Raw genomic sequence first — 15,927 nt, 5'->3', positions numbered from 1 at the left:
TTGTAGTCATATTGTTCTCTTTGTGGTCATTTTGTGTCTTTTTATAGTCATTTTGTGTCTCTTTGTAGACATGTTGTGCCTCTTTGTAGTCATAGTGTTCTCTTTGTGGTCATTTTGTGTCTTTTTATAGTCATTTTATGTCTCTTTGTAGTTGTTTTGTGTCTCTTTGTAGTCATTTTGTGTCTTTTTGTAGTCATTTTGTGTCTCTTTATAGTCATAATGCATTTCTCTGTAGGTTTGTGCCTCTTTGTTGTCATGCTGTGTCTTTTTGTCATCATTTTGACTCTCTTTGTAATTGTTTTGTGTCTCTTTGTGGTTATGGTTTTTTTTTTGCTTGTTTTTAGTAGTCTCTTTGCAGCTGTCCTGCATCTCTCTACAGTTGTTTTATGTCTGTGGTCATTTTTAGTCTTTGTCTGGGCTGTATGCATCTCTTGGAGTGACATTTTGGAGGTGAAGGCCAAGGGGGGTCCCTGACCCTTTGAAGCCTCAAGGCCTTTGCCTGGTAAGAATGTTCAGTAACCCATCCATGGTCATAAACGTGCAATTTTGATGATAAATGTATTATTATTATTTTTTTATCCTCCTTATATAAGTTCATTAGAGAGGCAGAATATTATTAAAACCTCTCAGTATAATACAGTTCAGTACATTATCAGCAATAATGACTGAAATGATTAAAAAAAAATCAACATCATAGGCATCATAAAATTAAACCTTATGGCATGACAGTTGCATAGGATTGTATTATATTGCACAGGTGCTCCTAATAAAGTGGCCACTGAGTGTAACTCCACTCACACACACACTAAGATAACTGTAAGTGTGACTGACTTGCCTCCCATGCCCAGTGCGGCTCGGATGTATCGTGCTGTTGGGTAAAAGAAAGGACTAAGGACGAACTCTATTGCATCATCAGCCTCCACCCCATAATAATCCACTGTCATATCTCTGTAGAAACGAGGGCCGGTGTTGACGTAGAAAAAGGAGGCAGTGCCAGGGGGTCGGTGAGCAGCGTTTACAATGTGGGTTATGCCCAGACTGTGCAGAGCGGCCTTGTCACGAGCCGCCACCCTGAAACACAATTACACATTCACTTCTGTGTGAGTAAAGGGTGTATACGTATGTGCATGACAGTGTGTGTGAACCTACTCGTTGCCTATGAAAAGGTTAGGCCAGACTTGATTGACATGTCCTGTAGGTCGCCTGTCTTCCAGGAGGAACTCCTGCAGCTCTGCGACAGAAGGAGGTTCATATGGTGGATCCCTAAGAGACATACTGACACACACACACACACACACACACACACACAAGAAGCACATAGGCATTTACTTTGTTAAATTATATATGAGCTCACCGGCCACTGCTGCTTCTCCTAACGATATACCTCCCACTATGACCTTTTCTTAGAGAGCTAATGCATACATTAATCTTCAGTGGTAAAGCCAGAGAGGACAGACTGAGCAAACTAACCTGTTTCCACTCTGAATCCTCCTGTATGAACTCACCTCACTTCAAGGCACAGCTCTTCTCCTGCTGTGCTCGCTCTTACTTCTCTGTTCACACACACTCCAGCATATGACTGTTTCCTTTTATAACTCTGTAATCATACACTCATTAGTGAAAAACATCCTGCAGAATAAATTTATCAGCAGCTCTTTAAAACACATTTAATCCATTCTGACTACATGCCTGTGTTCACATTCTTATGGACAACAATGTGGCATTATCCTGTGACCTCTGACATTAGCTCACCTGCTCAGTTTCCATGACTGTTATGTAACACACCGCTATGTTGGAGAGTAGCGCCAGCTGCTCTGCTTCTTTAAGTAATACGATCCAGGCTGTAAATAACATTCAGCAGTGACGTGTTAACTTTTGCTGCATTTGTTGTATTTACATCATGCTGAATTATTTACCATGAATCAAAAATGTAGGTTATGTTTATTGCGTTTTGTAACAGGAAGAAATTATGGCTTTGAGTATACAGTACATGGATAAGTGTTTTTGATCAGACAAGACACGTCTTAAACAAACTCAATTATTAAAGAATGACAAGACATCTTATTGCTCTGTTTGGTCAAAAGGTGTATTGATAATAGTTTAAAACATATTTTAAACATATTTTTGTCTTTAATATTTATTTCACAACACTCATTTTATATCCATCCAGTCAGGATACTTCCATTAAATACAATAAAACATCTTTATTGTATATTCACAACAAGTCATAAAGCTGTATTTACAGAGCCTGTGGACACGCCTGACACCACCGACAGGTAGCATTTGAATACATTTTGAATATGAAAAACCGCAGAGAAACTTTGATATTTACAATATTTCACAACACATGACCATTGCAGAAGTTAAACTTGTGCATAAAAAGTAGACAACCTAATAAAAAACGATGGAATTTAAATGGTCACCATCAAACTCACACCTCTAGCTATATCATACTCATTCTGACTCTTTAAAGATATACTGATGAGAGTGGAGTGTGACACGTGGAAATAGAGAGAGAGGTCTTGAGGTGATGAATGGCTAATGTGACGAAGGAGTTTGGGGGGGGGGGTGAAAAAAGAGGTGGAGGGTTGTCAGAGAAGAGGACACAATCTCCGTCTGAGTGTCAGCTGTTCATCCAGCTTGAGGAGGAGTGACAGGAAGTTCCTGTTGGGATAAATGGCTCGTTTTTGGGCAACATGTCTCAGAGCGTCTCTCAGAGGAAGACGCTGCCGCAGCATCAGATAAGCCAGGACCAAAGTGGCCGATCGACTCACACCCATGATGCAGTGCACCAGCACTTTGCCTGTAGAGCAGGACAGAGAAAGGAAATAGAGAAAATGTTAAACAGCATATATATAAACATTTGATGGAGCTATGGGTGTCACATTCATACATAGGCATAGATTTTGGAGGGGGCAGGAGACACGTCGCCCTCAACATTTAGTACATGTGCATTTGACCCCCCCAGCTTTTCTAAATAAATTGTTGTACATGTTGCAATGTTTAAGGCTGTTTTCGTGCATTGACATTGTGGGCGTAAGTCAAAGTTGTGATGCTGTCTTAGAAATGGAACCTTTAATTATGAGAATTTAATGTTTCCCACAGAATAACAGTCCATTTGTGAACGTAGGGGAACCGGGGGTGGGTGGGGCAGCAGCTGATAGCTGACAATCAGCTGTTGCAGTCATTGGACACAACTGTGAAGGACTGTCTCCGTGAGCTGCTCTCTTTTCACATTAGCATGAGCTAACACAGAAGCAGCAGCTGCAATCTGACGTAGAGCCATTAAATGGTCCCAGCCATCTCACACTGACATTGAATGGCTCATCTCTGTCGTTAAACCCATTAATAACCATTGGGTAACATTAGCAGTGTGATGCTAACATTCAGCCCTCTTTGTGTGACTTTTCCCAAGTGTTGAGATCACATTCCTGCAGTAGTAGTCTCACAATAAACAGAGAGACAGAGAGGACAGGGCAAGGAGGCACTGAGTGAATCAATACGCTGCATGCAGCTCCACAATGAAATGAGATTTCACCCTTTTTAAATAGTCAAATTTGTGAAGAGTGGAAGAAATTGCAATGTCTCACAGAATTCCCTGGAATTGGCTGAATTTGTGTTAATTGTTGTGATCGCAACATCTTGGAGGGTCTGCCTGATAAAAACGTGAAAGTAGGAGAGGACTTATATTTGGATGAACTGTTAGAATGTGACTCAGTAATGCAACAATGCCTCCAGTGAAGTAAGTGGTGACAGTATGCATCCATAAAAGCAACTATGTTCGGTTGAATCAGGAAGTAGCATGACATTTTCAGAAAACTGATGCAGAAAATTTTTTGAGGAAGGTTCCCCTGACCCCCAAATGCTGAAAAATAAAATCTACCCCCACACATTCATATATCATACCATCTTTGTTCTTCAGGGCTTTATGTATGAAGTCAGCTGCAGGTTTGAAGTACTGACTGAGGTCAAAGCGCTCTGAATCTTCTGCTGGGATGCCGAAGTAGACACAGGTGTTCCCATAAAAACTCTGGTCACCAATGCTGCCCTGCTTGGAGTGTGCTGCATTCAGGACATGTGTGACGCCAAGCTTATGTAATGTCTTTCTATTCTGTGCCACGGCCCTGGAAAACACACACACAAAGAGATGAACGACAGGAATAAAGAAGAAATATGTGAAACAGAATCATGGAATGATGTTAAGATGCAGATATGCAGGTTCTGTACTTTAACAAGCTGTTAAAACTGATCAGTTTTTGTCGTGCAGAGCTCATGAAGGTCTCTGCAACAGACTACAAACACAAGACACTCACACGTTTCCTATGTATAGGTTGGGCCAGACTTCATCCACTGGTGTGAGCTCCAGTGTGCAGGAATCCAAGATGAGCTCTAGTTCTTTAATGAGCACCAGGTCCTGTGGCTGGCTGCTCCCTGACATTCTCCTCAAACACAGAGTGCTCGTCCAACAGACTGTGTCCACCGTCCCTTCACCTCCAGAGTCTGCAGCTCAGTGAGAGACGAGGGCAGGTGGTGGTTTGTATGCCGCTCGCCTCCAAAATTAGCTCTCTGTGTACAGTGAGTTCTCTCTGACTGGATGGAGAGTTATTTAATGTTGCTGTTGCATTGATTGGTCTGTTCACTGATGCAAAGGTCCAGCGGGAAAAGACAGGGACGGTCTCTGTCACCACTGAGGTCACATAGGGAGAGGACGAGAAGGGAGGGGAGGGCTGAACACAGCCGAAGTGTATAGTGTATACATACAGTACATGGTACAAATGGAGACAGTCTTGCATGGTGTGAATGAGGACATTGACATCTGCAGACTAAACGAGGACAGTTCAATGGATTTATTGCGTAGAGTATCTCCTCCCTTTGTTTTACTTTGACTCATTCATCCTTTCGTCCTGCAGTTTTCTGTCCAGGGCTATAAGCTGTCGCAGGAAGCCTCTGTTTGGGAAAATCCAGCGTTTCTGTTGCACGCAGCGTACGGAGGACAAAAGACTGAGGTGGTGATGAATCATCAGGTAGGCTAGGACCAACGCAGCTGAGCGACTCACGCCCACAGCACAGTGCACAAACACCTTTCCTGGACATGATAAAAGACACAAAGACACTGAAAATACCCAACAGTAGCTGTTTTGTCACCTCTAAAAACACGTGTACAATACCTCCTGATGTCAGAGCCTGGTGGATGAACTCAGCAGCAGGGTAGAAAAAAGGTGAAAGGTCAAATGTTGGCAGGTCGTTGGCTGGGACACCATAGTATTTCACCGTGGTTCCATAAAAGTCATCACTGCCCTTACAGCACAGTTTCCCATGCGATGCGTTCAGTACGTGAGTGACGCCCAGCTGCCATAGCCCGAGTTTGTCATGAGACATAAACCTGAGACATATAACACATTTGATACACAATTCAGACACATGTAGATGAACGTAAATTAACCACAGGATACTCACATGTCCCCCAGATACAGGTTGGGCCACACCTCATCTCCGTGGCGACAGGAGCTTGTAGCTGAATATAAAACCTCCTCCAGCTCCTGGAGAGATGGGATCTTCTCCCTCGTCCTTTTTGAATCCTCTGTGGCACATGTGCACTTTTCCTCCTCTCCTGGGTCTGTGTCCCTGACGTCCGTCTGCGCAGAGTCTTGTGTATCACACCTCACCTCAGAGACTGGTTTCATGTCTGTCATTTCTAAGTTTATAGGGTGTAAACTTCTCTGTTATTCCCCTAAAATCAAATCACGCTGCTGCCTGTTGACTTTGCTTTGGCTGCTGCAGCCTCTGACTGTCAATAACAGGTGGTGCAGATTGGCACAGACTCTCAGTCAAACTCTCACTCATGGAGATGTGTTTATATTCACATTACTGCTTTGATATCCACTGCTTGTTGGGGTTTTCCCCATGTTCACAGGTGTAGATTTCAGGGACATGCCCCCTCCAATATTTAAGTCATGTGTGTCTGTCCCCTCCAACAAAAGCGTGAAAGTAGCAGAGGACTTTTATTGTGACATTCACACCATGAACTGATGCAAAAAAATCACCAGAAGTGCATAAAATTAAATGTTTGATGTTCAAAATTTTCTCAGTTATCTTACAGAAAATCCCCAGATTCCCCCAAGGGAAACATACATTGATCATTTGAGCATGGGCAAAAACACTGTGGAATCTTCTTATTAAAAGTCCAGTGTGGAGGATTTAGTAGCATCTAGTAAGCTGAAACTTCTCCTGTGTGCCAGACACGTAGGAGAACTATGGTGTACATGAACACGCTAATGGTCCTATCTAGACCCAGTGTTTGGTTTGTCCATTCTGTTTTACTGTAGAACAACACAGCAGACTCCATAGAAGAGGACTGTGGATGCATAAAGAGAACTGGAGTCAGCACTGAAGTCAAGATCCTGTTCTTTCCTATAAAAGTTGCTGAGTGACGCATGAAGCCAAAAACATCTAACTGCTGCGTACCAAGATGATCGGCACTGCATCTGCATCAGACTTCCACCAGCCAGGTGGGCTACCTCCATCTTAGCTGTCTGCTGACTTAAATGGGGTAAATCAATTTAATGAAGTCCTCTAGACTGTCCAAATGTTAATGAGCTGAACAGATCAAATCTTGATAATGCAATGAGTTATTTCCCGGAGGCTGTGATGGTCAAATTAATGTATTACTGATGTCTATTTCACAATCTAAGTCTATGGGGAAAAGTGTTTTTGGGCTCAATGGCATTACCAAAAGTTGGGTTTGAAGCCTTGCACACTTCCTGGGGGCCTGAAAAGGGCCCATGCAAGAACATTAAAAAGTGAATGGACCTATCTAGAGCAAGTGCTTGGTTTGTCTGATCTGGGCTACTGTAGAAACATGCCGGTGCAACATGGGGATCTCCATAGACGAGGACTCACTCCCTATATAGATATAAACAGCTCATTCTGAGGTAAAGAAAACACCTGCCAACTGTGCCCCTAAATCCTACACACTGGACCTTCAATGTGTCACAGTAAGATGATATCAAGCTGGTGAACATAGGACCCTGGTGACATTGATACGCTCCCCTGCCTGTGCCTGTGCTGTCAGGTCTTAACCAAATACTGCATAAAATTCAAATTTTTTTATATATATATAGGGAGCCTGTAAACAGATCCTAGTTTTACCTGAACACGGCCAGCAGATGTCAGTGTGCTTTTACAAGCAGCCCTGCAGGAGCCCACCAGCTCTTCTTTACTACTGTTGTTTATTGTTGTCTCTTCCTGGTTGGTGTTGCCTAGTTGTCACAGAAGCATGTTGGCCATGAAATACTCCAGACACACATCTGATCTCTACCTTCTGCCAGCACAGTGACAGTGGACTTATGGTAAGAGGCAGCAACTGTTTAATATTGTCTGTAAAGTAAGTTTGACACTACTAAATGTACTTCATGTGACTGTTTTGTTCTCATTTCAACACACACCCTTCTACTTTTGTTTATGTGAGGAAAACACTGTTTAATTTTTTCCATGCTGCCATAAAATATGATTTAATTGCTCTCAGTTGACCTCGTGCTGAAATGTAGCAGTGTGGCGTTGCTTTGTGGTCCTGTGGTGGACAGACTATGAGCCCATTGTCCAAGTGTCTCTCTCTCACACACACACACTGAAGGGCTTTCTCTCTCACAGCTGTGTGTCACAGCTCACTGACTCACTGTAAGCCAGCCAAACAAGCTGACATGGCACTTATGAATCCCCCAAGTAAAGCCTCGGGCAGAGAAGCTGCAGGATGTTGCCAGTAAAATCTCGAGGCCAGTTAAAAATAACTTATTTCTCTGTGAGGGAATGGAGCAGCAGCTACCCAGGTGAGGTGCTTTAGGTTTCAGACATGTAAATATTTAATATTCATCAGCTGACTGTTGTGTATGATCCTTCACTGGCAGTCTGACACCATAGATCTGCATTATCAGCAAGCTTTGATAGGTGTGATGGTGATTGGGAGATTATTGGCAAAATCTGACCTCCTGCTATTGTTGAAAGAGGATGTTGATGTCAGTGATGTGATGTCATATTAGGTGTGACTGTGAGTCTCCTTACGAGATTGGGTAATGTGGGAAACTCTCATTGATTGTGAGACTTAAATGAATTCATGTAATGTACAGGAAAACCTGTTTCACAGTGTCACAGCCTTTTAAGACTAGAACATGATGTTTAATCTGTATGATAATATGATACTGTTGAAATTTTCAGCTGATATTTTTGGTCTTGTATCAACACACTGACAACATTTTGAATAGAGCTTAAACCATTCATCGATTTTTCTTAGATGGTATCAGATTTTGTAGTATGAGGATTAGGGTTGCAACTAACAGTTATTGACTTTATTAATTTGTAGTTTGTTGTTTTTTAAGTCAGAAAAAAAGTGCAAAAAAATTCACCAGTTTCCTGGCCCAAGGTGGTGTATTTAGATATTCAGTTTCCTACAATGTAAGACAACAAAAAGCAGCAAATTCTCAAATTAAAAAAGATAAAACTGTAAAAATATATCATGTTTTGCTCAAATAAATTAATGGATGATGAGAATATGTGGATATATTTTTGTCCATCTCCTTACTTATTAATCTAATAACTATTTCAGCTATAGTGAGGATTAGCTGCTTTTCTTGTTTTACATTCCAGTAAACTGAATATTTAGGATTTAGGACTGTTGGGCAAAAATAATGCAATTGCGCCTTCATGTATGAGCATTTATTGATTTCTCAGCATACTAGTATTCTTTAATAAGTTTATTATCTCCCTACAGACCTGGTGCTGTCCCATGGGTTTCTATAAGTCTATCTCCACCAGTGTGATGAATTAAAAAGATCCTGTAACTCATTATGATAAGAAACTTTCTCAAAATAATGAGTTGGTATTTCAGTACACTAACAATACTAAATCATTATTTTTGAGAAAGTTTCTCATTTTTTTTGAGATACCAACTAATTATTTTGAGGTCAAGTCATTATTTTAAGAAGGTTTTTTCATTGTAATCACTTACAGGATCTTTATTTTTCACACTGGTTGAAATGGTCATTCATTGCTGATAACCGAAAGCTGCTGACTTGGTAATTTCAAGTCTGTATCTGCTGTCCAGTTAGCACGTAGACTATCTCTCACGTTTAGTAGTCAACAGTCGTGTTGATTGAGCCCTGCAGACCTTTGGAGCAGTTGGGAGGCAAGGGCGAGCAGCGCCGTGGTGAGCTTATCAGTGGATCAAAGAGCAAAGACAAGAAAAAGACAGAGCAAAGAGGAGAGTTTCGTCAGTCTGTCTGTGGGAGAGGAGCTTACTTACCCTGCTTGTTTTGTGGATGGTTAGTGACTCACTGCTTTTTTATTATCATGAAATGACAGCTGTGGAACAGAGAGGATGTTTACACTCAAGTCAGGTTGAATTCTGTTTGTTTGCTTTGGTTTGACACATACTGTGAAACGTAGAATAGAAAAGAAGACACTTCACTGTCTATTTTTTGCATGCAAAGGGCAGAAATTTGTCTTTGATTTGCATGTGCAAATCTGCTATAGAAAAGGGAACATTAAACAAATCATAACATCCAGACAGGACGCATTAAAACACATTTACATAAAAACACAACACAGGCCTGTTTTATGTGGATCAGAGTGTCAGTGTGCAGAACTACACTGTACGCTACTGCTCTGCTGTATGGACCTGAACACAGGTGATGTAACAGAACTGAGTAGCCGGCAGTTTGTAGGTGCTGGCTCACGTGGAGTAAGAGCACGTACAAGCTGCTGCACAGCAGATCACCTGTACAATGACCTCCCAATCAGTCATAGTGTAACATATCTGCCACATGCATTCTTCCACAGTGTGTATTAGTGACTGTGTTATAGTGCTTCAGGTAATGTGAGGAATTGCTGCTTCTCTTTTTTATATCATTTAAGATGGCAGCTAAAATTTGTTTTCATTATCTGTCAATCAGTGTATGAAATGTAAGAAAATTGTAAAAATTTTTCCCAGAGCGATGTCTTCAATTTACATATTTTGTCTGACTAACAGTCCAGAACCCAAAGAAACACAGTTTAACAGGACATAAAATAGAAAAGCAGAAAATCCTCACAATTTAGAAGCTTGAACAAGAGACTGGAGTTTTTGCTGAAAAAATAACAAACTAAAATGAGTACTTGAGTATCAACATACTTGCAAGGCAAATTTCCTAATGACTGACTACAGTCAATCAATGGACTAATCCTTTCAGCTCTAATATTGTAGATTTGATATCTTTTGGATGAAAGGCTGGTTTGGATTTGAAATTTTGATGGGCATTTTGACATTTGACGTACTAAATGGTTGCCATTCAGTTAGTTAGAAAAATAACTGTCAGTCCAATCAGTAATGAAAATACTCATTAGTTGCAACCTGTGAACAAAATAATTCAAATCCTTTGTAGAAATTTGCTGTTGTTTAGTGGTGTACTTGTACACAGTAGATTGAGCTTGAGGACACACAGAGTGGCTCGGACTGTCTAGGTCAGGGGTAGGCAACCTTTGGCTCCTGACGCTGCATGCGACTCTTTAGCCCCTCTCTTATGGCTCCAAGTAGCTTTGACAAAAAAAATATGGAAATGAATAACCATCATTTTTTATTTTAATTTATTTTTGTAGGTCTAAATTGATTCTTAATCTTCAATGGTAAAATGTGTAGCCTATACACTGACTAAAACAAATATTTTAACATTTCATCAACTAAAATGTGCGTTAGGCATCTGTGGCCCGGTGCCTTTTCCTCTACAAACATCACTAGCAATGGCGACAGTAGTCTTGAGTCCTCCTTGCTAGGCTAGCTGTGAATTCCAAATCCGACTTAATCTGACAGATTAATTTGCTTTAATTTGCAACTCTAAATTAAAGAACCAAATAATCATAAATAGCCCACTGCAGAGTAGCTTCCTTATGCTAAAGCAAATAAGGGATGCTCATTTAGATCTATTAAGAATGTTGATAGGCTAAATTCAACTTAAAAGGCTGTGTTACCTTTAATGTAAGGCTCAAATATTTTTCTGATTTTTTTTTTCTTTTTTGGCCAAAAATGGCCCTTGGTCTAGGTAATTTTGGAGCTGAAACAATTTGTCATTTAACTGATTAGTTGACTGACAGAAAATTAAGCGCCAGGTATCTTGATAATCAGTCAGTCATTTGAATTCTTTTTCAAGTGAATAATGCCAGAAGTGTGGTAGATCCTGCTGCTGCAGTTTGAGGATTTGGTATGTTTTTTCTCTGTTTTATATCACCGTAAACTTATTTTTTGATGAAACAAAACATTTGAAGATGTCACATTGGACGCAGGGAAAATTTGGGGTTTTGTTTGCCATTTTTTATGTCTGGCTCATTTAAAATAAAAGAAAGTGTCCATATGTGCCCCAGATCACCTCTGAATGTTGTCTGAGCGATTGGCTTTCAAGATGCATATAAGACACACTGGGTGCATTCACACCTGTACTGTCCACTTATGATGCAATCACCCAAAATAATACCAGGTGTAAACAGGGCCTTACAATGTAGGGCAAGTAGTTGTGATCAAAAGTATGCAAATTAAACAGCAGCCTAATTAGATGGATGAGTGTCAGGCAGTTTTGCATTCAAACAACAGGACTGACTGTGACAAAGACAGTAATGAAATCAAGAGGTGAAAACACAGCGGAGAAGGAAGTGCTAATTACCAATGGTTGTTTTCATCTTCATTAAGCCCATTACTAACACTGCATGTCTGTATCTGCAGTGGCATGGCACTGCCAGAGGACAGTGTGAGTGCCTGGAGCTGTAAGCAGGTGGCCCAGTGGCTGCAGGAAGAAGGTTTTGGAGAGTATGTGGAGTTATTGTGTGCCCAGCACCGCCTGGACGGCCTCAGCCTGCTGGCTCTGACTGAGGCCGATCTGCGCGGGCCTCCGCTGGGCCTCACTGTGCTGGGAGACATCAAGAGGCTTACCATAGCCCTCCGCAGGCTACAGAGACAGAACCAAGCTCAGCTGGAGGAGCTGGGTCTCCGGCCTACAGACAGTCTCCCCGCTGGGCTCTTGCTGGGTGCCGTAGGGGGTGATTGGAGCTGTGACGGAGCTGACAGGAGGTATAATGGAGGTGATCACTTGTGTAATGGGACAGAGCTGCGGCTGAGGAACAGTGACAGATCTGGATGCGGCTCAGGAGCTGCAGTGTGTCATACACACTCCAACGGGAGGTACAGGCAGCAGCACTTGGCTGGCAGACTGGACCCAGAGGTGTGGAAGACAGTCATGAGCTCCATATACGTCTTTTTAGTATTTGGATTCACATCTTTTGTCATGGTCATCGTACATGAGCGTGTCCCGGACATGAGGACGTACCCACCACTGCCTGACATATTCCTGGACAGGTATGGATCCAGTGCATGTTGAGCAGACTCCATAGTTCATGTTCACACTCCCCTGCACTCATATCTAATCTGCATGCTGACACACGTTCTTGTACTCTGACAGTGTTCCCAGAATCCCATGGGCTTTTGCAATGGCTGAAGCCTGTGGCCTCATCCTGTGTTACATGTTCCTGTTGATCCTGCTCCTCCACAAACACAGGTAATCCACTGTTCCAGCTCACTGACACACTGTGTTCTAGTAACGTGCAAATAGAGCACATCACCACGAAAACACGAGGTGTTAAAAATGCAAATATAAAGATATTGACCAAGGAATGAATTATGAATGTCTCTATTTCAGGTCCATTCTCTTCAGACGGCTGTGTTCTTTGATGGGAACTGTGTTTTTGCTTCGTTGTTGCACCATGTTTGTCACCTCGCTCTCTGTGCCTGGGCAGCACCTGAAGTGTGCCAGTAAGGTGGGAAGCGCTCATGAGATTATATGCAGATTAGATAAAGTTTGTTCTGCTGTGGCCAGTAATTCTTGTTGCCATTGGCAGTGTTACAGTTTATTCTTGACTCAGCATTCCCACTATGATAAGCGCCGAACAGCTGCTGCTGAGTTTCACACAGCATGACTGATATAACTGGTGTTTTTCTTCCTCAGTCATACGGTGATACGTGGGGAAAGATACAAAGGGCGCTACTGATCTGGAGTGGGTTTGGGATGACTCTGACCGGTGTCCAAACATGTGGAGACTACATGTTCAGTGGACACACTGTTGTCATCACAATGCTCAACTTCTTTGTGACTGAATGTGAGTGTCACTATTTATTTTAAGATGTGGTAAAACATCCACAGACATGAGTGTAAATTGTAAGGTCAACTTGACTTGTTTGCGGAGGCATACAACTGCAAAGCAGTAATTCTAGTTTCAAGTTATTTCCATCAACAGCTGGGCATTGTAGTTTTCAGCAAATGTTACTCAAACAGGAGTGAATTTTGTATTTGTTGGGGACTATTTTCTAATGCGGATTAACACACATTTGGCATACTAAGGAGTATTTTCAGCCACAGGACAATCAACTCAAACTAAACATGTTCATTGTAATGAAGGAACATGTCGTCCATTTCAACAAGGTGGCTCACTGATGTGTTTTTGATCGACATTGGAGCTCTGTGTCTCTGAGAAATAAACTGTATCGGGCTCTGAATATGTTGGGCACTTTAATTGTACTAAGTTGGTTTTGGTCTTTTCATGGTATTTGTTCACAATAGGGAAAAAAAAGAAAGAAATCTATGTATTTTATTTAATGATCTCTTCAAATGCAGACACTCCACGATCCTGGAATCTCATTCACACCATCTCCTGGGTGTTAAACCTGTTCGGGATCTTCTTTATCCTGGCGGCTCATGAGCACTACTCCATCGACGTTTTCATCGCCTTCTACATCACCACTCGCCTCTTCCTCTACTACCACACCTTAGCCAACACTCGTGCCTACCAGCATAGTCGGAGGGCGCGCATTTGGTTCCCCATGTTCTCCTTCTTTGAGTGCAATGTGAATGGACCTGTCCCCAACCAGTATCACTGGCCCTTCAACAAACCTGCCTTCATGAAAACTCTGATTGGATAGAGTACGCTTTCTAAGATCTGCAGCTGCAATGTGCATGGACTGTAATATTAAAGCCTGAATGAGAAACTTTTACCTGAGATGCTGCTTCTTATCTTTCAGAGGTTATAAGTTCATTACGTGGGAGGTTTTTTCCCTCATTTGTACAAATGGAGGATTTTTATTTTGAAATATAGTTATTTGCTTTCTTGCTGAAAGTTAGATGTAAAGATTGTTCCCACTCTCATCTATGTCTGTTAAATATGAAACAAGGGGTTATATCTGGGTCTGAAGGGTGAAGCCAAAGAGGAAGTGCCTTAAACTTGTGTTCTTTCTAATGGCCACTAGAGGGCGACTCCACTGGTTGCAAAAAAGTCTGATTGCATACAAGTCGACAGGAAAATGAGCCTACTTCACTTGTTGTATTACCTCCGTAAACATTCTCCTGATGAGTCTTTGGTCTCAAAGGTTAGTTTCAAGTACAGCATGATGTTTGTTTTGTAAGTTATGGTCCCATTCGGGCGAGGCTACGATACTTTGCTGCCATAGCAGTGTCCTTGAATTCTCAGTCAGATCCAGCCCTTGCTCCACCACAGCTCCACCTTCTAGTACCAACATGTTCACTTTTGGCTCCAAAAAAATAAAAAAGATAGTGACAACCAAAATGCCAAACTCTATGATATGAAGCCACAGCGAGCAGATAATTACCTTAGCTTATCGTAAAGACTGGTAACTGGGGGGAAACAGCTAGCATGGCTCTTTTTGAAGGTAAAACATTTACTGACAGTACCAGCATCTCAAAAGCTCAGTGATTAACTTTTGTTTAAGCATGTAACCTCAGGTTTATTTGTATTTCATTTGTACAAAAGGGGGAGTTTTTTTTTCTTTGGACAAAGCCTGGCTAGCTGTTTCCCTCTGTTTGCTGTTTTTATGCTAAGCTAAGCTAATCAGCTGCTGGCGATAAAATCATATTTAGCACACAGACTTGAGAATGTTTCCATGTAAGAGTTAGATGAGAGAGCGAATAAGTGTATTTCCCATTTCTTTAAATTTAATTGCACAGCTCAATATAAAACAAAGAAATGCGGTTCATTATAGGGCTGCAGGTACGAATAGTTTTCTCGGAGATTTATTTGCCTTTGATTGTCACTTTGATCGTTCATGTTCCACATTGGGGATGTTTAAGGTTCACAAGGTGTTCGGGTCTACAGTAGGAAACTGATGAGGCTGTATGCAGGTTCATACTGTAGTTTTGGGAGTCGTCATGGGCACAGTTTATATATTGTTTTGCTGCAAAGAGATTTGACACCTGTTTGGTACCTGCTACCAAAGTTTCTTTTGATGTGCAACAGGAAAAACACTTCCTGTTCTCTACTGACAGAGTTCTGTTTCAGTCACCGTTTGTTTTTTATTTACACTTTATAAATTGAACTCTACAGCTTTGTTGTGTTTTATAATCTCACCACTACATTCACAGTTAAACCAAATATCTCAACATTTATTGTAATGTTCAGTGTTGCCAATCAGCCCTCACTATAATTATTTCTTTGTCCTAATTTGATAGTGTTTTATGTTTGTTTGTTTGTTTGTTTGTTTTTTTTAACAGATTTTTAATCATGCAACAAGTATAGAAGTGAATGGAGGTGGATTTTGTTAAAGCTTTATTGTCCAGAATTTTTCTCTGTTGCACAGTACAAAAACTGGCTGTTTGGATAACAATGCTTCAAAAGTATATTGTTTACTTCGTCATGGTTGATCCAAACTATATCTTTTAAATAATTGTTTACAATTTATGGCTTTATTTGCAATGCAAGTAATCTCTCTCTGCCTTTTGGCTCAGCAATAAACGTTTACAGGAAAACTGTTTTTTATATTCTGACTGACTGTTTCCTTGGCTGATTTTATTACTAATATGTTTCTTTTTGCATTTGTTGAATAAAGTCAATTACAAATATTACTAGAAA

General features: G+C 41.2%; 3 protein-coding genes and 1 pseudogene across 5 annotated transcripts in view; 1 reads left to right on the top strand and 3 right to left on the bottom strand.

The window, feature by feature from the left end:
- The window catches only part of LOC126406581 (dual specificity protein phosphatase 13-like), a 2,630-nt gene extending 1,356 nt beyond the window's left edge, over positions 1 to 1,274 (bottom strand). Inside the window, exons 1-2 of the mRNA XM_050070941.1 lie at positions 1,150 to 1,274; positions 836 to 1,071 (exon numbers count right to left, since the gene is read on the bottom strand). Of these exons, the coding sequence (XP_049926898.1) occupies positions 836 to 1,071; positions 1,150 to 1,274 (361 nt within the window). The remainder of the gene's footprint in view (positions 1 to 835; positions 1,072 to 1,149) is intronic.
- A 678-nt stretch (positions 1,275 to 1,952) lies between these two features.
- On the bottom strand, positions 1,953 to 4,736 carry zgc:153981 (dual specificity protein phosphatase family protein). The gene is made up of 3 exons (XM_050071380.1): positions 4,314 to 4,736; positions 3,907 to 4,124; positions 1,953 to 2,803 (listed from the first exon to the last, which is right to left on the bottom strand). Exons 1-3 carry the CDS (start codon positions 4,436 to 4,438, stop codon positions 2,592 to 2,594), a joined length of 555 nt encoding a protein of 184 aa, XP_049927337.1. The 5' UTR covers positions 4,439 to 4,736; the 3' UTR covers positions 1,953 to 2,591.
- Positions 4,737 to 4,877: 141 nt separating this feature from the next.
- On the bottom strand, positions 4,878 to 6,524 carry LOC126407148 (dual specificity protein phosphatase 13-like; annotated as a pseudogene).
- Positions 6,525 to 7,244: 720 nt separating this feature from the next.
- On the top strand, positions 7,245 to 15,824 carry LOC126406929 (sphingomyelin synthase-related protein 1-like). Of its 3 annotated transcripts, none has more exons than XM_050071518.1 (6): positions 7,245 to 7,349; positions 11,741 to 12,370; positions 12,474 to 12,569; positions 12,711 to 12,828; positions 13,017 to 13,167; positions 13,683 to 15,824. In XM_050071518.1, exons 2-6 carry the CDS (start codon positions 11,745 to 11,747, stop codon positions 13,985 to 13,987), a joined length of 1,296 nt encoding a protein of 431 aa, XP_049927475.1. In that variant the 5' UTR covers positions 7,245 to 7,349; positions 11,741 to 11,744; the 3' UTR covers positions 13,988 to 15,824. The 3 variants fall into 3 exon arrangements, with proteins under 3 accessions (XP_049927475.1, XP_049927476.1, XP_049927474.1); XM_050071519.1 differs by lacking the exon at positions 7,245 to 7,349 and adding an exon at positions 7,768 to 7,826; XM_050071517.1 differs by lacking the exon at positions 7,245 to 7,349 and adding an exon at positions 9,036 to 9,314.
- The last annotated feature ends 103 nt before the right edge of the window (positions 15,825 to 15,927 follow it).

The sequence above is a fragment of the Epinephelus moara genome, chromosome 19 (genome assembly GCF_006386435.1).
Source record: "Epinephelus moara isolate mb chromosome 19, YSFRI_EMoa_1.0, whole genome shotgun sequence".
Taxonomy (NCBI): domain Eukaryota; kingdom Metazoa; phylum Chordata; class Actinopteri; order Perciformes; family Serranidae; genus Epinephelus; species Epinephelus moara.
This window is presented reverse-complemented; position numbering and strand designations above follow the sequence as displayed.

Bases quoted from the DNA above. Each gene is read 5' to 3' on its own strand.
- LOC126406929 (XM_050071519.1), top strand. From the start codon at position 7,807: ATGGAGCAGCAGCTACCCAG. The intron at 12,570-12,710 runs GTAATCCACTGT...TCTCTATTTCAG, and splicing joins CTGCTCCTCCACAAACACAG to GTCCATTCTCTTCAGACGGC. The intron at 12,829-13,016 runs GTGGGAAGCGCT...TTTCTTCCTCAG, and splicing joins ACCTGAAGTGTGCCAGTAAG to TCATACGGTGATACGTGGGG.
- zgc:153981 (XM_050071380.1), bottom strand. From the start codon at position 4,438: ATGTCAGGGAGCAGCCAGCCACAGGACCTGGTGCTCATTAAAGAACTA. The intron at 4,125-4,313 runs GTGAGTGTCTTG...TGTGTTTTCCAG, and splicing joins AACCTATACATAGGAAACGT to GGCCGTGGCACAGAATAGAA. The intron at 2,804-3,906 runs GTATGATATATG...CCTGCTCTACAG, and splicing joins AGCCCTGAAGAACAAAGATG to GCAAAGTGCTGGTGCACTGC.